General features: G+C 41.5%; 1 protein-coding gene across 1 annotated transcript in view; it reads right to left on the bottom strand.

Moving 5' to 3' along the window:
• Positions 1–26,055, bottom strand: part of tspan4a (tetraspanin 4a) — a 649,126-nt gene that overhangs the window by 39,256 nt on the left and 583,815 nt on the right. Inside the window, exons 5-7 of the mRNA XM_055154781.1 lie at positions 25,788–25,919; positions 16,012–16,030; positions 5,245–5,304 (exon numbers count right to left, since the gene is read on the bottom strand). Coding sequence (XP_055010756.1) covers positions 5,245–5,304; positions 16,012–16,030; positions 25,788–25,919 — 211 coding nt within the window. The remainder of the gene's footprint in view (positions 1–5,244; positions 5,305–16,011; positions 16,031–25,787; positions 25,920–26,055) is intronic.

Genomic DNA, 26,055 nt, shown 5'->3' with positions numbered 1-26,055 from the left:
CACCAGAGTATAAATCGCAGGAACACCCAAACCATGAAAAAAAGTGCGACTTATAGTCCAAAAAATACGGTATGTAGTTTCAATACTAGTTTTAGATTAGTACCTGTTTTTCGATACTTTTGACAACCCTACGTAGCATTTAAATAATTCAGTTTGATATTCATTACCATCACACTATCAAAAGCACAAAAGAATATTCAATCCCATTACTCAGTATTCCTGTAACAACCCTTTAATTAACCGCACATCTCTCCAACATCTGCACCTTTTATTGGTCTTTAGTTCATCTGTATTCGCCCCCACTCCTCACTCGCTCCGGAGCAGTGTGAAATGTGCTTAATTTGAGTGAGCGGACAGAGTGTGCCTGCAGGACCCGCGCACAACATAAACCTTTAACTAGCGTGCATGGCCTTGTTGACTTTTAATCAGACTCTGTGGAGGAGCGCGCAGTCGTATTCAAATGGCGTTATGATCGATGCTTGGCCCGGGGGAAGCTGGTCCTTGTAGTCTTTTTGTACTGGGAGCTTTGGGAGCGGGTGGGTGGATTGAAGGCCAATTGATAGGTTGAATTGTTCGGAAAAGCGGGCGCGTTGTGGGGGAACTGGGTTAGAGGCTCCAGAGACGTTTTTGAAAGGTTATATCTTTTTATGGCCATAATTGAAAAGCACGGGAGTTTGACCGTCGCCTGGCCTCTCTCTCTCCGAGCTGGGAGGACTAATGAAATTCTGTCTGAAACAAATGCGGGGAGTGTGTTTGGGGAGAGTTAACGGTTATACAGCAAGCTCAATATAGAGAGTCTGTGTTATGTGCCAGACAGAGTGGCAGTGACGAATGGAAAAGTATTCATTAGCAGAGGTGGGAAGTACTCAGCTATATTTCCTTGAGTAACTGGAACATGCATATATATATATATATATATATATACGGTTTCAAAACATAACAAAAAGCATAAGGAAACTAACTTTTAAAATACTTAGTCTAGGGATGCACCGATCCAGCTTTTTCAGTTCCAATACCAATTCCGGTACTATAGGCGAGTTTCATTGTTGACAAAAGCGTGCGTTGCATGCTGGGAATTATTTTGATCGGTGGCAAGAAACACTAATTCAACATGATGGACGGAGCGAGAAAGTACGTAAAGGGTATTGATCCCGGTTATTTATCCACTCTAACGGCAGAGGACCCAAGACCATTTGACCAGAAATTGGTCATAAGCATCGATGGACGACAAATCACCCTTTTCAACCCCGACAAAGCCTGGACCAAACCAAATTTCTGGTCAGAATCGCCAACTACCTGGACAAATATTCACTTCGGCAATATCCACAATGACTTGGTGGAAACTCCTGGGCCATTCACAGCAGAAAAGATGAAAACCTCCAAGAGTCTCGATGTGTTGTTGAACTTGTTGGAGTCCACGGTTTGTTAGGATCTTCTACGTTTGCTCTGCGAATGTTTGAAAGCCATTTAATTCACCGTTAGTGGTTCTTTTCACTCAGAATACGAAAAAGACATTTTCCTTCTTCCGTGCTTCTATTTGTGCATCCGATAATGCAGCAGGAATTTACCATTATGGGGGATAAATACGCGAGGTTACGCACTGTGTTTGACGCTATCGTGCTTCTTGCCTCCAACCAAAATATTTCCCAGCATGCAACGCGGGCTTTTAATAACAATGACGTCAGCTGAAACTCACCTATAGCTTTAAGTCTCAGCCGATATTAACCAATACCAGTGCAGATAGTGAAAACAGCATTTACTATATTTCCTTAAAACAAAAATACAGTAAGACAGAACTGATCCAGATGTGTTATGTAGCAGTTATTTATCTCTGAGGTAACTACAGAACAACTTTGGTAAAAAAAAGTTATATAATAGCTGAACCGATATTTGGAAGCTGATGTCCGAGACAGCAAATTTTTCTTCAGAATTATTCCATACCAGTATCGATATCAGTGCATCCCCCTAACTTAATCCTAATATAATCCTTATATACAAGGAATGATATACATGTTTGAAAAGGCATCACTGGAAGTATTTGTTCCCATCCCTTTTCCCCAGTGTTAAATGATAGATTCTACACATTCTGTTTTTTTTATCATTTGATCAGGATATTTACATTTCCCCGTTTTTTTTTTTTTTTTTTTTTAAACATTCTTCTTCTTTGTAATTCTTTTTTTGTGCTTTATATGTACACATATGCTATAAGTACATCGGTGTGTACTTTGACTCTCAGCTCAGTGTGTACAATTTGTCTGCTCAAGAACCAGCCAGCATCTATACTGTATTTCTTAAGACAGCTTAGGTTGCATGGAGTCGATAAAAATGCAATTCTGATGTTTTATAGAGCATGTAGGGAATCAAATTTACATTATGGTAAGTCAACATGGTTTGGTGACCTGTCAGTCAAACTTAAATCACAGATTTTTACCTGGACTAAAAGACTGGGTGTAGCCCCTAATTTACTTTTTGAGGAGACTATTAGGAAGCTCGGCAAGAAGGAGGTCAGTGACTCATGTTCTTCACACTCAGTTTGAGTTGATGCTGTTAGGCAGAAGGTACAGAGTCTCACACTGTAAACTGAACAGATTCATACATTCTTTTATGCCCTAAGCCATTCATCTGCTAAACTCAGAGAGTGCAGTTAAAAAATAAAAGTAAAAGGGCTTAGGGAATGTGCAACCAAAAGTGCACACAGGTCAAGGGAATGTGCAATTATTAATAGAATACAAGATTGTGAAGGGCTTGCCTGTGAAGAGTGACTTTAAGGTCCTGTTGGTGTGTCACTCGTGGTCATACTTGGTCTCTTATTTTTTTCTGTTCTATTCTTGATGTTTGTGGGGTGCTTATGTTGTTGCGTTTTCATGTCTTTGTGTTAAAGCTGTGATCTCTTGTCCCAAGACAAATATCTCCCATGGGAGACAATAAAGGATTATCTTATTTTATCTTATCTTACACCTTCTTTTAATTCCACTGGCAAACTCCATATAAGCTACTTCCACCTCCTTTTTGATGAAAGTTAACTTCTCTGAGTATTGTTCTAGCAGCATACTTATACTCCTACTTCAGTAATATTTTTATTCAAGTAACAGTACTCCTACTACTTGAGTAAAAGTTTTGGTTATTCTTGAGTCAGTCTACAAGTGATTTTTTTATTTTTGTGTCTAACCTCTGACAATTTTGTTCATTATTTAATTACATTTACATACAGTTACTCTTTAAAGGTGCACTGTGTGACTTTTCTCATTACTTGTATCCATGGAGATGTTATTTCTTTGCCTGGAATGTGTCACAATATGGTATTAGACTTGATCATCTGTGGAGAATTGACCCCACTCATAGTAAGAATGTATTTCAAGGCATTTTTAAGCAACTTTTTAAGCAAGATGTATACATTTAATGCTGTACTGTGGAATATTCCAGACAAAACAATAACAATTGCAAAGACAAACAGATGGCAGAAGGTTACACAATGCACCTTTAAGTTACCCTTTTTTCTCAAGTATCTTTTTACTCTGCTGCACTTGAGTAATTTCTTGGACCATGACTTGAGTAATATTATTTTGAAGTGACGTTACTCTAACTTGTCAACTGTTTTTCACCATTTGGGATAGAAAAAGATCTCGTGCCACAAAAAGCTTTGAATAGAACACATTTTGCTGTTCCAGGGACCAGAAGGAGATGGTCCTTCGACTTTTTACTCAACACCAACAAACATCCGATGGCAGCGAAGATTCCGAGTAAATAGATTCTCGTGAACAGAGATGAAAAAACACGATAATTACAAAAAGAAGGTGCTCGTGATGTTAAAGTGCATTATTCTTGGTCGTACGGATGTGGGGATGTGGGGATGGGACAAGAGCTCGTGCCTCTGTATCTCGCAAGATCAAATTGCCATTAGACTGTGCACACGTGTGGAGAATCCGTGATCTCATGAGAGTGGTGCTCTGTTACTGTTTTGTGTTCTGGGCAAGACACTTCGACTGGCTTCCCTGTGATGTGTCTGTATGCTGGACTGTATTTGTGATTGTGAAGACAGAAGCCCACAAAAAGAAACAGAAACGAACCAAAAAAAGGAATTGAGGGCCAATTCTCCTACCTGACTGATCAATAAATACATCAATAAATAAATACAACTGAAGAATGAGTGGTAATTCAGCTTCCTGATTGGTCCTTACATATTAATGAATACATAAAAAAAAAAAAATAAATAAAAAAAACATTGAGAAACGAAAGGTGCACTATATAACTTTTCAGTTGAGGAGTCAGTCACCTGCTTGTTTCTATGCATATGTCATTTCTCTGCCTGAAATACATGTACATGAGAAAAGAATTTGGTGGACCCTCCCCCAGAAAAGTTACACAATGCACCTTTAATTTAAAAATAATTCAGCTTTTGGACTGGTTTGTACAAAATATGAAATATAAAACAACTGGACAACTTAGTGTTTCGAAGTGGGGCGAGACAGTAGAGTAGCAATACAATGTTTGAGACAAAAAGATGACTGAAACAAAACTCTATTCCCAAGTAAAAAAAAATAAATAAATAAAAGAACACCAGAGCCTAAAGCTGTTTTTTACATTTTGGGTTAACATAATTAGTGTTTTAAGTGATTCACCACTGAGACTGCAAGGACGTTACTAATTACATATAAATGAATACCTGCATTGCAACCAATCTGGATTCTTCTTTTAATACTATAATGGCCACATTCACTACAGTATGTTTACATGCACAGAGAACTCCAAGTGCACTACACAAACAAATTCAAGTCAAAGCCCCAAAACCTTAACCTGATTCGTCAGCCGATTTCACTTCGTGGAAACCGTCTGACCTCACAGTATTAGGATTCGTTTTCTTGACGTTTTCGATAGTATTTGGTTGTGACGTATGTAATGCGACAAATCCCGTAGGAAGAAGAGCAATAACGTCTTTCCCCTTGATAAAATTCACCAAACATTCTCTTTGTTCCGGCTTTAAATCCTTGATCTTGGGAATCGTTGCCAAAACAGAATGTATGTCTTTGTCTACATCCATCTCGACCGCTTTGTTTATTTGTTTACTGTTGTGCTGTACCGGCAGACAGGCGTTTGAGTTTGACGTCATGGCTTCACAGCTCTTCTTTGATTGGCCGATGCACAGCCTACAATTTCCGGGGTTCTTGCAAACCGTCTGTGCATTCCAAATCCTGACCTAGTCGCTGGAGAGAAATGAAATTGAGTGGAGGCACCAAAACCTCAGACTGCAGATCCAAAAAATGACTAAGTGTGAATGGGAAACTGCACAATGTTCAATCCAATCCACTTTATTTATATCGCACATTTTAAAATGACATGTGACAGTTTCCAAAGCCCTGCACACACAAATTAATACAATAAAAGACAGTAAATCATAAATAAAAACAATAAATAAAAAGTGTTAAAATGCTCAAAGCAAAAAAAGGTATAAAAATGAATAAAATCTAATAAAAATTTAAATAAGACCCATTTTTACTCACTTTTAAGACGAGACTAATAAAAAATGCCTATCATACATAAAAGCACACTTCTGGCAGACATAGATAAGAAACATCTCATTTACGTTGAGAATTAAATTTTCAGACTTGCTGTGCTATTTGCTCTCTGCAGCATAAATAAGCATATTGAAGCTCTGGTAGGTTTTACTTTCACTTTAATGGAGCACACCGCAAAACACAACAATAAAACGACCAATGTTAGTACGCCATAAAAGGACCGGAGTTTGTCATCTCTGCTGATCGAAAATGAGCAAATGTCCAAACACATGTCTAATATTCTCCTGGTTGTTTTTTACCTCGTGCAGTTGAACGCCTCTCCTAGTCTGTTCCTGGGTTTACATGCATTCTGAAAAATGTGTTTATAGGTGCACTGTGCAACTTTCTGGTTTGGTTGGGGGTTCATCACCTGCTTGTTTTTATGGATTTATCATTGCTCTGTTTGGAATGTTCCACAGTATGACATTAAACAGCTCTACCTTACATTACCTACCTTATAACTCAAAAATACCTAAAAAATAAAGGCATTCTGACTGTGAGTGGGGTCACCTCTCCACAGATCTGACCTGCGGTTTGGTCTCCATGAAGATAGAAAGGTTTAATACCATACTGTGAAACATTCCACACAAAGCAATAACATCTTCATGGAGAATAGCATTTGACAGTCCTACACCAGAAAAGTTGCACAATGCAAGAAACAAATAGTATGGTATAGTAAGGAACAAACAGTGTACAATTTTGGACTGTTATTGGCCCTTTAACATGGTCTTGAGTACTTTTTCTTTGGGATTTCATGATTTAGAACTTAAAAACAAACAAAACAAACAAACAAAACAAAGAAATTATTTCTCAGCCTCAGTCCTTCCTATACTCTGATCTGGTGCAGCTTGCCGTCTACTGGCAGCAAAGAGAATTACCATGTGACAAACAATTAATAGTAATGAGAAACATGTCTGGACATATTAATGTTAGCACGCAGCAATAATTATGCCAGAAATGATTCAAATGAGTCCGCTGATGATTTATGAATAACTGGGCTTCTATATATGACGTCACCATCCTGGGAATTTCAGATGACGTGTTTTGTGAGGCTCATATGGCAAGCTACTGGCACCACCTAGCCTCCGTTCATTTCTCTCCAGCAACTAGGTCAGGAATCAGAATACACTAGACGGTTTGCAAGAACCCCGGAAGTTGTAGACCTCGCATCGGCCAATCAGAGAAGAGCGGTGAAGCCATGACGTCAAACTCAAGCGCCTGTCTGGGTCCTTTTTGTGGAACAGCACAACAGTAAACAAAACGGTTGAGATGGATGTAGACGAAGCCAGACATTCTGTGTTGGCAACGATTCCTGAGATCGATTTAAAGCCAGAAGAATGAGAATGATGAGAATGTTTGGTGAATTTTATCAAAAAGAAAGACGTTATTGCTCTTCTTCCTACGAGATTTGGCGCATTACATACGTCACGACCAAATAGCAGTGACTGGTTAAATTTAAAAAAAGTACCCACCTACTGTCGAGTGAACGAATCCTAATGCTGCGAGGTCAGACGGTTTCCACGAAGTGAATGAATCAGGGTAACTAAAAATAGCATGAATGAAGCAAAACAGAACTCCAGGTATGTTTTTGATGTGGTAACAATAATGGCTAATGTGGTCATAATATGTGTTCTTTAAATTGGACTAGGCCAGTTATCCAATTTTCCAACATGCTCTCTGAAAAGTGTCCAGAGGTCCGTCATTAGAACCATACGAGGAGCCATTCAGACATCAAAGGCGGTGCAGTGCAGTGTAGATGCTGGAATGACATGTCTTTGTGTAGAGCCACAGAACAGGGTCTAACACCATCACTGCTCGCTCTGTCCATCTGACACTCTCTGAAGACTCCGCCGAGCTCTGAAATGTACTGTCAGACACATGAAGAGGTGGGGGGTGAGGGAGAACAACATGCAGATACTAACTGGAGACTAATGAAGAGCGAGATGACAAACTGCACATTTGCTCTGACATAAAATGAATTAAATGGAAAAAATGCGAAGATTTAGATTGGTCAGTGTTTCTGGAGTAGGAGGGGATATGAAAAGTGGGCTCGAATGTGAAGGGGGTTAGAATTCCGCCGATGTGCGACTTCCACAGGGAAAGATGACTGTCCAAATGTGCTCCTTCTGAGTGGAAACATGCAATCCCCTCGAAATGCCCCCAGTGACAAGGTCTGTAACTGCCCTCCCAGTGACCCAGTTTGTAGACTGTTTTATGGTAATGAATTGTGTAAGTGGAGGTGTAGATAAACATTTATGACTTTAAACAGAAGACAGAGATTTGTGTATTTAATCATGTGGTCCCAGTTCAGGAGCTGGAGCTTGTTTAATATTGTACAGTGATGATAATGGATTGAAGTGATGAAGTGTTTTTATTGTTCTTTTGCATAATGACTCGAGTGGTTTGAGAGTAGTGAAGTCTGCATGTGACCAGGCAGTTAGACAGTATTTGATCTGGGGAATCGTGTGCAAAGGCATTGCGTGACAGCTGGTGTGATGAAACGCTAGTTGGACAGGTGGAGTTTGACTTTGTTACGGACTTTCTTGACTTGTGATTTAAATGTTAATTTAGAGTCTAGCTGGACTCCAAGGTATTTGTTTTCAAGTCCAACTTGAAGCCTCTGTCCTGACAGAGATCAGCTTGTACAACGGGGTCGCTGGATTTGGAGAAGAACATTGCTACAGTTTTATTTACATCGAGCTGTAGACAAGACTGACCGAGCCAGTTTGAGACATGAACTGTAGACTGTGTGGGGACTTGTCAGGTGCTCTTGTGAGGTGCTCTTGCTGTGTGTGTGTGTGTTAGTGTGTGTGTGTGTGTTAGTGTGTAGTCTGCAGATGCTGAGTGTGGATGTTTGGGACAGACCGCTGGGAGTAGAGTAATGGGCTAGAAGCTGGAGACTAGATCCTTGTGGAATACCGGTGGTTGCTATGGCAATGGTCCAAATTTTTCATCACTCTGAAATTCATGGATTTAGATATGATATACTGATCTAAAACAGTTTAGTCCATTGACTGACTACAGAACCAGTAGGGCAGTAGTTTACAAAGTAAGGGATTACTGAAGTCAAATTTGTTCTTAGTAACACAGTAATGTAATTAGTTACAACTGAAGTACCGTATTCTTCAGACTATAAGTCACACTTTTTTTCATGCTTTGGGTGGTCCTGAGATTTATACTCAGGTGCGACTTATATATTTAAAATTTAGGGTGCACTAGGCTTGTGTGTCAGTATCTGCTGCTCCTATTACTCCTGTACCACTGTCACTTAGCTCTTCTCCACATGTCTCCTGTTGCCATGAAACTTTCCTGGAAGTCACTGGATGAATCAACAAAGCCTGGACTGACAACCGAAGCCATCCTGTTGGGATTCAGAAAGGCCTGAACTCAAACTCTAACTGCTACAGAAGAGGAAGCGGCGCTCCGTTTACCTCCAGAGGTCAAGGAGTTGCTCAGAAATGACACAGAGGATGAAGAATTGAATGGATTTAGTGATTTGGAGTGAGATGGAGAGTTTGTTAAACTTTTTCTGTTCTATAGTTTATCTGAAGAACTGTTCATATGTGACATTAACAGTCTGTTGTTCTTTGTTCTATTGTTATTACTAGAACTTGACTTTACACACGAAATGTCAGTTCCTGATCTCTGAGTTTATAAAATACATTTCCCCCAATAAGTGTGACTTATATATGTTTTTTTCTTCTTCATTACACATTTTTTGGCTGGTGCGACTTATACTCTGCAGCGACTTATAGTCCGGAAAATATGGAAATTAGATTATAGTAGGTTGGACTAGTAAATTTTATTTTCCTTTTGAAAAGAGTTTGAGAAGTTTTGATATTTTAAAGAATCAAGTAGGATCAGTAGAGGGGAGTGGGCGGGTTTAGGGGGTAGGTTAAAACATACATTTTCTGAGCATTTAAAAACCTCAAATACTCTACATGCACGATTAGTTAACCATGCATGAATCACTTAAAATACAACTCTTTACAAAACAAAACAAGTTAGTATACAAGTAGTATACAAGTTACAAGCTAACAATGAGGGAAACTATTATAACATGGTGAAAAGATCATAACAAAATAGAGCGACACATCCCTTTAATGAACGTGGAGACCCCTGCATGTTTTTGATAAAGAGACAACTTTATAACGTGGTTGTTTTTCCATAAATGTGCTACTTAATAAATAGTAAATTACATGCAGAAAAAAGTGCACCCAGAGATCCAAACCGTGCACCTCGCCCAATCGTGGTCTAAATGAAGAGCTCCTTTTAGCTCCGTTTACCTGGGCTGTGGGGACGAGAACACGCCGCCGCTAATCCAAGGCTAATGAAGGCTAACCGTGCTAATAATACGAGCGCTGTCAGGGGGCTAGCTGCTCTGATTACCACAGCTGCCACAGGGCTCCACTCCCAGCTCCAACTCCGATCTGATTAACTCGCTAAATGCTGCATGTTATCAAGACCACAGATATGGCTCTCTCTCACAAACCTGCTACTTTGATATACTAGTTGAAACAATAGTACTTAAACTTGCTAGATAGGTGTTTTTTTTATTTATTCTCAGGTAGGTGACCCTTGCTGTAGGAGGCCACATCTTTACATTGGGCCTGTATACTAGGGTGACCATATTTCCATTTGTGAAAACCTGGACACCTTACCGGGGGTGGGGCCTCCACATTGAGCTACAGTCGTCCCTCGCTATATCGTGGTTCACCCTTTGCGGTCTCGCTGTTTCTCCGATTTTTTATTTATTTTTTTACACATGGGTGGGTCAGGACTAAACCAGGTCTAAACCAGGACTAATCTTGCACTTAAGAGAGAGAATGGTGAGCAGTTTGTCCGCAAAGCGCAATCGGGCAGTTGCCGCGTTTAGCTCCATGAGGTGCGAAGCTGTCCATCAAGTCCTTTCTCCTGCGGTCCCCTCCAAGCCCGTCCCAACAGTGAGTCCTGTTTCAGTCCTGGTTCAGTCCTGGTTTAGTCCTCCTCTTCAGTCCTGGGTGCGGTGTTGTACTCGGGGTCTCCAAAAATTGACCCGTACAGGACTCTGCACTATGGGCTCCATTATGGAATAAATGAATCTTCGGTTCGTTACATAAAGAAAGAGGAAAATAACATAAGGACGACAGCAGCAATAAGTTTTTAGAATTAGAAGGATGCACCTGTCCTGTCTGAAAACAGTGTATAACCTGTGTGTTGAGGGGTTTTACAGACTTAAAACAGATATAATAAAATATAAAGTTGACTACTTCGTGGATTTCACCTATCGCGAGTTATTTTTATAACGTAACCCCCACGATAAACCAGGGAACACTGTACTCTCACTTCTCAACCTGTGCACATGGCCTCCCACTTGTCCCGAATGGGATGGAAAACGGTCCTTGTTAAATGCTAATTTCGCTTCGGCATGTTGCAGTCTGACCGACTCTTTGTGTCTGCTCGCTCCTTCTGGGTCACAGAGAACTAAGAGAGACGCTCAGTTTAATGCCCCCAATGAACGGTAATGAAAACCCAGACATTTGCATCACTTAAAAAAAAAAAAAAAACCTGGACGCCCAGGACAGGACGCAAAATACGGACATGTCCGGGGAAAAATGGACGTTTGGTCACCCTACTGCATACGCAATACAATCTTTAATGATGTTATATGTTTAAGTGGTGTTCCAGCTTTCCAAACGCAACAAAACATTCTGTGAAAACATAACCTCACATTATTGATCTGAGCAGAGAATGTTCTGTTCTAGTCTCTGCAAAGTGTGTGCAGTATTTATGGTGAGTTGGACACTTGGGGCCAGCTTCATGTCCAAATGTGTTATAATTAATGGTCCTATATTACACAGAATTGATCCGTGTGAGCTTTAAGCCATGTTTTAATGCTCTTATCTCCTCAAAAACATGCCTGCAGTTGTGTTTTCTTTCATTCACACATGTTTGAGTAGTTTTATTATTAGTCTGTCAACATCTCCGAAGCTTAAAATGCTCTGTTCTACCTTGTGATGTCATGAAGAGGTAGTTTTCAAGTTAATAGTTCCCTTTTACTTTTTGTTCTGTACAGACTAGACTGGTAACAATAACAGGCAATGGAATAAAAATGAAAATACACACTTTGAAAGATAAATAAACTTGACTTTCACAGGAACTGCAAGACGACCAAAATAACAGGCCTAAGTTGTTCTCATAAGAATAGCCTAATGTAGTCTGTCTTACAGCAAGGACTTGTTAACAAAAAATGCGCTTGAAAACAATAATAAAATGAATGGAAGTTTTATTTTATCTTATAATATTGTGACTTCTCTCTCTGTGGCTGCTGCTGTGTGCCTCGGCATTTTGGTCTTAAATGTTCGTCTACATGACCCTATCTCGCTATGAGGGAGCCGCTGACTTGTCTGGTATCATGTCAGTGTCTTGTGGGATTTCAGTGGATTTCAGGTTCTCCTGGGGGCGGGGCTAGTTGGATCGGTCGGATTTGCGCTATTTCTTGTCGTCGTTTGCGCTGTCGCTGCATTTGAAGCATGTGGGCCACTGAGACATATCCCACTCACTAGTGTTGATTTGGCATCGTGACTTGTTTTGTCACATGGAGATGAACTGTTTTGGTGCTCTGACAGCGGTGCTACTGTTGCGTCTGTACTTCAGCACAGACAGCAGCGCTTTCTGCACTCAGGCAAAATGAGTATACGCTGTGTTGATGAACAAATAATCCATCTATACCATAGACCGTATACAGGCTATGCTGACACATTCATTCAAGCATTATTATGTGAAGAAAATGAGAGAAGTCATTAGAGAGCGATAGAAGCCTTTTGACATTCAGCCTCTTTAGTAGAGAGGCTGATGCCACCTAGTGCCTCCGCTCAATTTCATTTCTCTTCAGCGACTAGGTCAGGAATCAGAACACAGTAGACGGTTTGCAAAAACCCCGGAAGTTGTAAACCGCTCTCCGGCCAATCACAGAAGAGCTGTGAAGACATGCCGTCAAACTCGTCGCGCCTGTCTGGGTCCCCTTAGTGGTACAGCACAACAGTAAACAAAGAGTCGAGATGGATGTAGATGAAGACAAACATTCTGTGTTGGCAACGATTCCCGAGATCAAGGATTTAAAGCTGGAACTAAGAGAATGTTTGATGAATTTTATCAAGAGAAAAGACTTATTGCCCTTCTTCCTGCGGGATTTGGCGCATTACATACATCACGACCAAATAGCAGCGATTGGTTAAATTTAAAAAGTACCCGCCTACTGTCGAGCGAACGAATCCTAACGCTGCAAGGTCAGACGATTTCCATGAAGTGAAACCAGCTGCTAAATCAGGCTAAGAGAGAGCGAGAGAGATGAAGAAAACAAACAAGCATGCAAATAGAAATGATAGCGGTTGGAAAAGTTATCGAGCTTGTTAAAAGTTATCGTGCGATTAACTGACGTATTGATTATTGTTACAGGCCTATTCTGGACTGAAACGATCACACGGTGGTGAATAACAGGCACACGGTGAATAACAGGCATGACTAACCCAGGGCTAATGCTGCTCTAATGCTTGATTGAAGAGGCAGACAGGGCATCTGATTTACATCTGTGCACCAGTTTTTGACAGTTCTTCTGACTCATTACCTCGATGTAATTTCACACTTTTTATCCACCCACCTGCGGCAGAGAGCCTTTTATAGTCAATGTGTTTTGTAAAATGGACTGAACTGTATTCAATCAGCCATTTTACCATGTTAATATTGTTCCTATTCTGTAGTGACCCATCAGAAACTATTCATCTGTTGTTTGCTTACTCCTCTGATTTTGGTTGGAAAAAACTGTAATTTTAATGTGAATAAGAATCGATTGAATGTGTTAAATAGATTAAATGTGTTAAAAGCACCATATTACACTATTTTCTAATCTATGTCTAAATGTTCAATAAAAACATACATGAAGAGGTTTTAGATGTCATCCATGCATGTTTGAGTAATCTAGTGATCTCTCCCAGGCCTTATTCTTACTGCTTAACTGTAAGACTGTAACTGTAAAGGGCCGTTCACACCAAAGCGTCAAAAAACGCCTTGACGCCTCTATTTGGACGCCTTTGCATTTGAGTTTAGACGCCCCCGGCGCGCGTTTTTGACGCCGTGGATGAACAGGACAAAAATACTTGACGCGCGTCCGTTGCCCTGGAAACAAGAGCCCGGTCCCGGTCTTTTCCTGAAACAATGTCAGACCAGACTGATAGAGTGTTTTTATGACATAAAACATCAGCGGAGGAGATCGGGTCGACGACTGGGGCGTGTTTATATTTATACTCCGCTAATGACACTGGATCAGTCCCGGTCTAGTGCTGGTCTAATATCGGTCTAGTCCTGGTCTAATCACGGTCTATTCAGGGTCTAGTCCTTAGTCTCGGTCTAGTCCTTGTTTAGTCCCAGTCTAGTCCCAGTCTAGTCCTGGTTTGGTCCCGGTCTAGTCTCGGTCTACTCCCAGTCTAGTCCTTGTTTAGTCCCGGTCTAGTCCTTGTTTAGTCCCGGCCGAGTCCTGGTTTAGTCCTGGTCCGGTCCTGGTGTAGTTCTCGCGATCGGCTCGGTGATTGTGGTGTATATATGTATTCTCCGCTCATGTTTGTGTCTCTGGTTCTCTGGTTTTTCTTCCTGATAATAACATCGCTGCGTCACTGGATACTCGGCCCTGATTGGTTGACGCAGCGCGTCTGATGTGAAAAGTTCAGCATTTTCAACTTCTTGACGCTGACGCCTTGGACGTGCGTCTAGACCGCCGACGCCAAAACGCTCAAGACGCGCGATTCGCGCCTCGCTGATGCCGAAGACGCGCCTCAAAAACGCAGGACGTTCTAGTCGCGCGTCCACATCGACTACATAGAAACTGGACGCTTTGACGCCTTGGTGTGCACGGCCCTTAAGTAACTCTTTTTTTCATGCTTTGGGTGGTCCTGCGACTTATACTCGGGTGCGACTTACATATTAAAAATTTAGGGTGCACTAGGCTTGTGTGTCAGTATCTGCTACTGCTATTACTCTTGTAACACTGTCACTTCACTCTACTGTGCATGTCTCCTGTTGCCATGCAATTTTCCTGAAAGTCTCTGGATGAATCGACAAAGCCTGTCGGGATTCAGAAAGACCAGAATAATTCTAACTGGAACTGATGCTGAGTCTGACGACAGCGATGCAGAAGAGGAAGCTGTTTACATCATGGATCTATGCTTTATCTCTGGAGGTCACGCAGACACTGAGGAAGAATTCAATGGATTTAGTGATTTGGAGTGAGATCGTGAGTTTGGTAAAATTATGTTCTGTTGTTTATGCTATAATTATCTGAATAACTGTTAATATGTTACATTAACATATTAACGCCTATTCAGTTTGTTGTTCTTTGTTCTGTTGTTATTACTAGAACTTGTCTTTCAAGGTGAAATGCTCCTGGTCTCTGATTTTATAAAATACATTTTCCCAAAAAGTGTGACTTATAGTCCGGTGCGACTTATATATGTTTTTTTCTTCTTCACTGCGCATTTTTTGGCTGGTGCAACTTATACTCCGGAGCAACTTATAGTCCGGAAAATATGGTATATGAGTTTGGAGATCGTTTGACACACAAATCAAAATCGCGATCAAAATTCGATTTATTGCACAGCCTTACTGTCAAGTATTCCTTCTAATTTAAGAAATTAACTGTATTCTGAATACCACCAAAATTAGTGTTCTGAATATACATAATAATATAAAAAAAGTACAAAACTTCACCAAACTACAAAAAACAGTAGTCTAACGTGTATTCCACACTTGAATACTGTCGATATGAGTTGAAATATTATGCGTGGGATATTCATACAGACAAATCCTGCCGAGTAGAGACTATGTTATGTAACCTTCTGTACTGTACTACTAGCACTGCAGTAACAGCTCTCCTGGGACCGTGGACGGGTGTGAGCACTTTCATCAGCTCAGTGACTTGCTCAACGGCACCGCTTTGACAGGGTAATGGTGCTACGGAGCTGTAATGGGCCCTGATTCCTGCTATGTGGGGACATTCTTGAAAACAAAGGAGGTGGAAAGCTATAGGAGGAGGTGTAGAGGATTTATAATGCATGACTAATGCAGGTAGTTGGCAGCTGGGGTTGGTACGGCGCTCGCGTACTTTGTGAGGCGGAGAGTATTTTCAGAGTGGAATTCAGCAGTAAGAGGAGATAGAAGCAAGTGAGGCAAGTGGAAGTGCCAGTTCCTTCAACATAACGATGAATGAGTCATGCTCCGTTTGGATGTACAGTAAGTGCACACATGTTGTAAACTAACATAAACTAGCGGGACATGAAAAAAGACATTTGTTTTTAAAAGGCAAATGCTGTTCTCCATTGCTTTGTCTAGAATGTTTCACAGTATGACATTAAACCTTTGTATCTTCATGGAGAACAAACCAGGTCAAGTTACAGGTCGGGGGGCTCAGTTATAAAGCTTGCTCATGCACAAATCCTTTTATAGGTGCTCTTTACAACAACCGCGGGATTTATGAAACTCCTACTAAGCGCCGTGCTTTGCTTTTCTTTACAGTATCTGCCAAATCTGTGTTCTGTTTGCTGGAGCGCTCAACCCCTGACCGCTGATCCACGGATCCCTCAGACGATCAGACAGTTTCGAAGAAGTGAAACCGGCTGATGAATCAGGTTAAGGTTTTGGGGCACAGATGACTTGAATTTGTTTGTGTAGCGCACTTGGAATTCTCTGTGCATGTAAAATATGTGCAGCCATCATAATATTAAATGCAGGTATTCATTTATATGTAATTAGTAACGTCCTTGCAGTCTCAGTGGTGAATCACTTAAAACACTAATTATGTTAACCCAAAATGTAAAAAACAGCTTTGGGCTCTGGTCTTCTTTTATTATCTTTTTTACTTGGGAATAGAGTTTTGTTGCAGTCATCTTTTATTCCCAAACATTATCCAGTTTACATTAAGTTATCCAGTTGTTTTATGTTTTGTATTTTGTACAAACCAGTCAAAAAGCTGAATTAGTTTTTAATTAAAGGTGCATTGTGTAACTTTTCTGGTGGAGGGTCCGACAAATGCTTTTCTCCTTTCTATCTTCATGGAGACCAAACCAGGTCAAGTTACAGGTCAGGGGCCTCATTTATAAAGCTTGCTCATGCACAAATCCTTGCATAGGTGCTCTTTACAACAACTGAGGGATTTATGAAACTCCTAATAAGCGCTGCACTTTGCTTATCTTTACAGTATCTGAAGTGTTTCATGCCAAATCTGTGTTCTGTCTGCTGAAGCGCTCGATCCCTGACCGCTGATCCACGGATCCCTCCCCTGATCCTTTCGCTCTCCTGGGGATCCTAATGCCACAATGCAATTTCGACGAAGTGAAGCAAAGATGACTTGAATTTGTTTGTGTAGCGCACTTGGAGTTCTCTGTGCATGTAAACATACGTACTGAGTGCAGCCATCGTAGTATTAAAAGAATAATCCAGTTTGTTGCAATGCAGGTATTCATTTATATGTAATTAGTAACGTCCTTGCAGTCTCATTGATGAAACACTTAAAACACTAATTATGTTAACCTGAAATGTAAAAAACAGCTTTGGGCTCTGGTGTTCTTTTATTATCTTTTTTAGTTGGGAATAGAGTTTTGTTGCAGCCATCTTTAATTCTCAGACATGTATTACTACTCTGCTGTCTCGACTCACTTCGAAACACTAAGTTATCCAGTCGTTTTATGTTTTGTATTTGTACAAACCAGTCAAAAAGCTGAATTAGTTTTTAATTAAAGGTGCAATGTGTAAGTTTTGTGGTGGAGGGTTCGGCAAATGCTTTTCTCCATTGCTCTGTCTGGAATGTTTCAAAGTATTGCATTAAACCTTTGTATCTTCATGGAGACCAAACCAGACCAAGTTACAGGTCAGGGGCCTCATTTATAAAGCTTGCTTATGCACAAATCCATGCACTGGCACTCTTTACACCAACTGCAGGATTTATGAAACTCCTACTAAACGCCGTGCTTTGCTTCTTTTTACGGTATCTGAAGTGTTACAGGCCAAATCTGTGTTCTGTCTGCTGAAGCGCTCGATCCCTGACCGCTGATCCTCGGATCCCTCCCCTGATCCTTTCGCTCTCCCGGGGAGGGCATCTGAATCACTCGCACGCGCTCACGGACGTCTGCTTTGACCATTCAGACCCCCGCATACCTTCAAAATATAGCGATAGAACTCTTGAAACAGTGAGAAAACTATTCGGATTTACTGCAAAGATGTGCTGTCTAAATATTATGAAATATTAGTAAATGAACAGATGGGTGGTTGTTGTCACTTTTAGATTTGTATTTATTTGTAAAACCTGCTCAAACCCTCTGATTATCGGCTGATGTTTAGGGAAATCTCATTCACGAGTCACTTTACATGCTCCTTTTATGGTGAGGTGGAGGTGTGGAGAGGGCGTGGTCTGTCCTTTTATGGTGAGGTGGAGGTGTGGAGAGGGCGTGGTCTGTCCTTTTATGGTGGAGGTGTGGAGAGGGCGTGGTCTGTCCTTTTATGGTGAGGTGTGGAGAGGGCGTGGTCTGTCCTTTTATGGTGAGGTGGAGGTGTGGAGAGGGCGTGGTCTGTCCTTTTATGGTGAGGTGGAGGTGTGGAGAGGGCGTGGTCTGTTCTTTTATGGTGAGGTGTGGAGAGGGCGTGGTCTGTCCTTTTATGGTGAGGTGGAGGTGTGGAGAGGGCGTGTCTGTCCTTTTATGGTGGAGGTGTGGGAGAGGGCGTGGTCTGTCCTTTTATGGTGAGGTGGAGTGTGGAGAGGGCGTGGTCTGTCCTTTTATGGTGAGGTGGAGGTGTGGAGAGGGCGTGGTCTGTCCTTTTTATGGTGAGGTGTGGAGAGGGCGTGGTCTGTCCTTTTATGGTGAGGTGGAGGTGTGGAGAGGGCGTGGTCTGTCCTTTTATGTGAGGTGGAGAGGGCGTGGTCTGTCCTTTTATGGTGAGGTGGAGGTGTGGGAGAGGGCGTGGTCTGTCCTTTTATGGTGAGGTGGAGGTGTGGAGAGGGCGTGGTCTGTCCTTTTATGGTGAGGTGGAGAGGGCGTGGTCTGTCCTTTTATGGTGAGGTGGAGGTGTGGAGGGGCGTGGTCTGTGCTTTTATGGTGAGGTGGAGGTGTGGAGAGGGTGTGGTTTGTCCTTTTATGGTGAGGTGGAGGTGTGGAGAGGGCGTGGTCTGTTCTTTTATAACGAGTTGGAGGTGTGGAGAGGGTGTGGTCTGACCTTTTATGGCGAGGTGTAAGTGTGGAGAGGGCGTGGTTTGTCCTTTTATGGTGAGTTGGAGGTGTGGAGGGGGCGTGGTTTGTCCTTTTATGGTGAGGTGGAGGTGTGGAGGGGGCGTGGTCTGTTCTTTTATGGTGAGGTGGAGGTAACAGACATAAGTTACATAGTGCACCTTTCGGATTTCAGACTTCCGGTCATTGCACAATGCATACTGGGAAGGATTCTCCGAAAAAGTGAGCATCAAACCTCCATGTTTGTTTTTCCAGTGGGATGCGTCTATTGACAAAGCCGATCTTTTCTAGTCTTTTGGATCATATCGCTTTTGTTTCTGGTTCTGATATTGTCATATTTTAGTTTTGTGATTCAGACATTGTAATTGTGTGGTTGTTGGATGTACTAACAGCATAAAATGGCTCAAGAAATGGGCTTTGGAAGTTTGCGAACTCCATAAATGCAAAAGGGAATCAGATATTTGTTAAGCGAGAGGTACAGAAGACAAACAGGCTGAGCTCGCACTTTCTTATTCTTGTGGCTTTACAGCAACATCACGTCTTGGTCGCTTTGCAGTGGAAATTGTTTCTTGGCGAACAGCTGATTCCTTTCTCTTTGGTGTTGACTTTTTAAATTCGTAACCAAGGCTGAGCGAGGGATCAGGGTTTTGTTTTGATGGTGCTCCACATACAAAATGTTCGCTGCAAACTCGGGATGATTTAGGCAGTCGAAGGTTTCCTTTTTGGTCCTTCCCGTGGATCAATCCTGCCCATCACCTTCCCCTTTCACTATTTTTCTATTCCATTGGGAAGGAAAAAGGTTTGCAGTCACACACATCTGATTCCCTTTTGCAGTTACGAAGTTCGCAAACAATTTTCTCGAGCCATTTTCCGCTGTTAGGACACCCAGCAACCACACAATTATGATGTCCGAATCGCAAAACTAAAATATGACAATATCAGAACCAGAATCAAAAGCGATATGGTTCAAAAGACTTGAAAAGATCAACTTTGACAATAGACGCATCCCACTAGGAAATCAAACATGTCGGTTTGATGCTCACTTTTTTGGAAAATCCTTCCCAGTAAGCATTGCGCGATGACCGGAAGTCCGAAATTCATGATGCATCTATTGAGCTAAAGGGACCAGGACAGATTTCATGTGTAAATTGATACTTTGCAGCTATGTCATCAGCATTCCCTGGGTGTGTGACACTAACTGTAGGCTCTGCTCTGTCTCAGGGTTTGCTTGACTTTTATCTGAGCTTTAATTTAACACAATCTAACCAGAAAGAAGTGACAATCTAAACATTTTTTTGGCTGTGTTTGCTCATGTGTGCAATGTGTCACCATGGTAACTGCTGAAAATTCTGACATAGACATACATGTAGTCCCCCCAGTGTGATGTCACAGTATCAAAACTTTTTTTGCTTGGGAAATGAATAACATGTACAGCCTGTGCTTTAAGTGTAGCAGTATGTCGATAGGTTGGTGGTTCAATTTTCACTTTTGCATTAAAAACTGTTGGACAATTCATTTTGCAGAAAAAAAGACTGAATGACTGAATGAGGATTATGTTTTGGAAAACGTCATAATCGTTTTTCCCCGCTGCACTTAGAGTTGTGATTTACAGTTTTCATCAATTTTAGTTTTCGTCGCAAATTTGAATCACTTCCAGAGGCGTTCACATTTGAAAGAAGACTGGAAAGTAAAGCACTACACAGAAAGTAGTAGTTTTCAGTACATTTCAGAACATGTTTATAGCAATCTAAGATATAGATTTGATAAAAAATAAAAGCCCACCGAGAGTATTCTGCAGAGGACATTATATTACCTACATAAATGTGACCTTTCCAGACTTTGAAAATTGAAATAGCTATTTCATTTTGACTGGAAAAATACTACGGCCATAAGAAGTCTCTCCTCTGGCCGCTATAGGACCAATAACAAATGTTGATATAGAATGTGGAAACACAAACACTGGACACTGGGGAATGGAGGAACAGAATCAGCTGGAGGCAAAAGGGAAGTAAACAGAAAGTGATTTCAATGGAGAAAGTGAGATTAACCTGAGAATATTTCAAGTGTGAGAGATGTCAGAGCCTGGGTCAAAGACGTTTACAAGTGTGATATACAGGATCTGTTTACTTAGCACGAGATTAGTACACAGAGCATTTGAGATAAAGGAAAAATCTACAGGTTTAGGTTTGACTGGACAAATACTTAGAGAAATGTAGAGCCCACTACATCCACAGATACATTCAACATTTCACTATAAATTATACTTTTTTCAACCTCACATACAATATTTTTTTCCATCTTTCTTAATTAAGAAGTAAACCAACTGACATTTCAACACTGGAAATTCAAATTGTTGTTTATTTTTTGTTATAAAGTCTTAAAACCATTAGTATTTCCATCTGTTAATCAGTTAAAAACAGTTAATCGGTTAAAAATATATTATGACCGCTTCATTTTGCATCCAGTCACATGACTTTGTGATGTCTTAGCATTTGAAAGGGTTTATATCAGGAGTCTCCAACCTTTTTTCCTCCGTGAGCTACTTTAACCAAAACAACCCTGAGCTACTTGTGTTCAGAAATTTTATAACATATTTTGCCTGAACAAAAAGCATTTTCAATTTGCCTTAAAGGGATAGTTCGGATTTTTTGACATAAATCTGTAAGTCATCCCCGTCATCAGTGTTGTGCATCCACACCGACTTACCCCCCGAAAGTGTCCGGTGAGCCGAGATACTGGCCGGTTTTGGTGCTGAGGAAAGTAGTTTGGCAAGTTGTGTGGGGACTGTATACTAAAGCGTTTTTCTTTTCAAAGCAATATGTGTTCAAAAGAACACATTGGCGCTATTTTCTCTCCGTACGTATCATTGCGCGCGACCGCCAGGTGACAGCCGCGCACGGATCCATCACTTTCTTCAGTTGTTCGGCAGTGTTTACATGCACAGACCGCGGCCACGCGAGAGAGCTAACGAGAGAGCTAGAGCCATAAGTATATGAGCTTGTATAAGATACATATGAATATATCTAAGAAAATGGTGCGAACTCTTGATTCTCCAGGCTGTAACAACAAAAATCTGGCTGAATCTCCACGCACATTTCACTGTTTTCCTGTCACGGACTTTGCGCTGAGGAAACTTTGGCTTCTTGTCTTTGGCTTCAATGTGGAAACGAACCAGGTAAGAACGAAGAAGTGCCGCTATGTTTACAAGAGAACAGACTCAAGAATCAGCTGTAACTCTGTGTGCAGTAAATCACTCAGTGTCATATCACCAGTGAAGCTTCTACAAAACATAACTTTATAAGTCGACTGTTATTACTATTGTAAATGTCTCGTACACTGTTGGCAGCAGCTACGTGGACGTGTGGATGATTCTATGTTTCTATTAGTCGTCCATGCTTCAGTCACAGTGGAGGCTCTATGTTCGCTGTATACGAGTTTATAAATGACGTGATGGTGATTGTCGCTCACTCGGTCTCTCACGGCTCCAGCTTCAACTTGTACCACTTCTCTGTCTTCTCTTCTCTCTCTCTGCTCGTTCTAACTCCATGTGGTGAAATTCGGCATCAGTATGTTCAGGTTCACAAAGATCTCCCCTTGGGTTTGTGGTAAAGGCAAAGTCTTTATTGTCGGTGTCATAATCAGACATGTTGTCGCTCACATTCCGAGCAGTAAACAAAGTGAACCAGGCTCATATACTTATGGCTCTAGCTCTCTCGTTAGCTCTCTCGCGTGGCGGCGTCTGCGCATGTAAACACTGTCGAACAACTGAAGAAAGTGATGGATCAGTGCGCGGCTGTCACCTGGCGGCCGCGCAGTGGTACGTACGGAGAGAAAATAGCGCCAAGCGATTATGAGGTCTGACTTTTTTGGCGATGATGGTTTTGTGATGCAAATGTATCACTCTTTTGAACACATATTGCTTTGAGAAGAAAAAGGCTTTAGTATACAGTCCCCACACAACTTGCCGAACTACTTTCCTCAGCACCAAAACCAGCCAGTATCTCGGCTCACCGGACGCTTTCGGGGGTAAGTCAGTGTGGATGCACAACACTGATGACGGGGATGCCATACAGATTTATGTCAAAAAATCCGAACTATCCCTTTAATATACATTTTTTTTTATCTCCACAAATAAGATTTTGCATTTAAAAAACAAATAATGTTAATTTCACATAGAAGAGCCATTTTTATGCATTTTTAAAGCCGTGCTCTTAACTGACTAACTATACACACAATTAGCCCAGGATATCTTTCATGTGACGTGTAGTCTACTCAGTGAGCAGGCTGGCTCTGCATACTGTCAACAAGAGAGGAATAAGTTGGAGTGTAGCCACTCTCACTTTCACTCTGATAGAGTCATTCAAGTGTTCATCAGTCTTGTCCTGTACTTTGATTTGATTACATTCAGATCAGAAAAAGCCACCTCACACAGGTAAGCAGACCCAAACAAAGCAGACTTTTCAGTACAACCTCATTAAGAGTTTTAAAGTCATTTGATTCTACAAGGCTCCAGAAATGTGCAGAATTCTGCTGAGACTTAAGCTGCACATTATTTTGAATGTTTATCATCTTCAGTTACATTTCCACAGGATCAAAACAGAAACGTTCAGCCATCTGACCTGAAATCTCACTTATGTCCACATCCATGAGTGGGTTTACCATAAATGTCACACAAGGTTGAAGTTTGTCAAAGTCCCTAAATTTAGCTGAAGTTTTACCAAAAGCTCACAGTATTTGGAAACATTCAAAGCACTGGCTGCATCTGGATCACCATCACACGTGTTTGAGACTGAAGCAAGAGTGCTGTAACTTTTTGTTTGTTACTTGCTGAATATACAATAAGCATTGACTGTTCTGACCGCACTGTTCATGTCACACACATGTTTATTCTTGCCCTGTGACTGTGTGTTCAGCTGGTTGTTTTTATGTGTTACATCGGTCAGGAACATGAGATCAAGAAGCCGCTCTGCATCAGTGAACAGGGTGGCATCTTCCCCCCCAGTCTCCATAAAAGTCTTAATTTCATCCAGCAATGAAAGAAAGTGTTGCAGTATCTTACCGCCACTTAACCGTCTGACTGCCATGTGAAGGAGGAGATCCCCGTGGTTTGCAGCACATTCCTGCAGGAACAATTTGAAGCTCCAGTGCTGCTTTGCCTTTGCTCGAATGGAGTTGACAGGTCCCATAACGTACTCAAAATCCAGAACTTTAGCACATATTTATTGCTGATGTAGAATACAATGGTAGTTCGGAAATCTGGGAAAGTCCAGGTCTGATTTGCACTTTGCAGTAAATCCAAAGTGGCGACATATCCGGGCCCCGTCATTTGTTATGGACACGAGCTCCTCAATGGGAATCTAGCAAAAAGTCTTTTACTGCGCTGTAAATGTCCATTCTTCTGATGGCAGTTTTCAGTGGAAGTGAGGTTAAAAACTCCTCTTTGGTGGAAAAGTCCTCAAATACGACACAAATGAAAACCTCGAGCTGGGTGGTATGGCTCACATCCATCAACTCATCGCATTGGAAAACCATTTGCACCTCTGAATGTCCGAGTCAAGCTGTTTTGCAGCATCCTCGGACAGTGCAGTCACTCTCCTGGCCACTGTGTTGGCCCCAAAGTGCCCGTCAGACATAGCAGACAAAATCTCAGTCTTACATTTATGATCCTGAAATAACATTTCAGCGACCACAGTCATAGCCTCCTTTACAATGACACCATCGGTAAAAGGTTTTTTGTGCTTCATCAGTATGTGTGCTACTTTAACTGTCGCCTCTGTGGCAGCGTTTGATCTTTTCATAGACTTAGCAAATAAAGACTGTTGTCTCTGGAGCATTGATTTGAGCTCCTTTACCTTCCCTTTGTGTAGGTTGCTACCTGTGGGAAACTCACATGAACAGTTGCTGTGGATTTTGGTAAAATGGCATGTACATTGCATCTCTTACCGAAAGCCACGCGAATCGTCGTTGTTGCCATTCGAGAATAAAAAGTCCAATTCTCACTGTTCATGAAAACTAGAGTTAGTTAACTCATCTAACTAGTTTTAGGCTTCTTTGCTGCGCTCATGGTGCAGCAGGTGTCAAGGCAAAGGTCAAGTTTGACTGAGACAGCAGCGCTAGTACCGTTTGATTGACAGCTAATTGACAAATAATCTGGTTTGTACATGAAGGGGGCGGGTCACCAGTGAATTTGGTAGAACAAATGCGTGTAATGCGTGAAAGTTTTATTTATTTATTTATTTTTTTATATATAAGTGACAAATCAAATTTGACGGCTAAATATAGGTACATTTTTGGAAATTCTTTCACAAGTTACTCAAAATGAGCCACGAGCTGCTGCTACATGCTGGAGGTCGCTGGTCTATATAATGACATGATGCACACAGACTCATACCATCAATCAGTCTAAGTCAGTCTGCACTTTTTTGGCTTTGGGTGCCACTATGAAAAGTTCATGCTTCCACCACTGCAGTCACATGATATTCAACTTTTTTTGGTTCATTTATTATAAATTGCTACATTGCAGTCAAATGTTCCATGGTGTAAATAGTAAACAACAGCCCCTTGGCCCTCAATCATGAAAAGGGGGTTTGGGGGAAGTTTTCCAAGAAAATGTGGTGCTTTTGGGTGACATTTTGCTGACATTTAATATTTCATGTGCTCAGCAGCATCATGTATTATTAATGATGCTGTCTGCATTTCAATAAACTGTGAAAAACATCATCATAGTAAACATCATGTCAGTTATGATGAGCCAAGCAGAACATATGTGTTTTTTCCTTCATGTGTCCTCTGTGGCAGCATGCCTGCTTTTCCCTGAACCCTGCCGTCATATTACCATGAGCAGACTGTTACATCTGCACATGACCATAAGAGGGCGTCATATAAGAGGGCGCTCTGTTGTCACTTAACGTGACCGTGTGCATATTTTTACATCAGCACATGACCATAAGAGGGCGCTGTATAAGAGGGCTCTGTATAAAAGTGTACTCACGGCGGTCCACCACGTGCCGGGGTTGTCCAGGCCACAGTTGTCGCTGTACTCCAGGCAGCAGGAGTCTGGCACACGGGACGCGTTGTACACCTCAAACCAGTCTGTGTGGTTGGTCACTCCACAGCAGCGGAACTGCACACAAACACACACAAACACACACTCTGTCACTTCTACTGTACTCAAACAATGCACGAGCAATGAGAAGAGGAGGGAGCGTGAATCAGGTACAAAAGAGGTAACATATGCACTGTTGTTGTATCCATGGGCA

The sequence above is a fragment of the Boleophthalmus pectinirostris genome, unplaced genomic scaffold (assembly GCF_026225935.1).
Source record: "Boleophthalmus pectinirostris isolate CB_2022bp ecotype Guang Dong unplaced genomic scaffold, ASM2622593v1 HiC_scaffold_19, whole genome shotgun sequence".
Classification (NCBI taxonomy): domain Eukaryota; kingdom Metazoa; phylum Chordata; class Actinopteri; order Gobiiformes; family Gobiidae; genus Boleophthalmus; species Boleophthalmus pectinirostris.
Note: the sequence above shows the minus strand (reverse complement) of the source record. Positions and strands in the feature narration are given on the sequence as shown.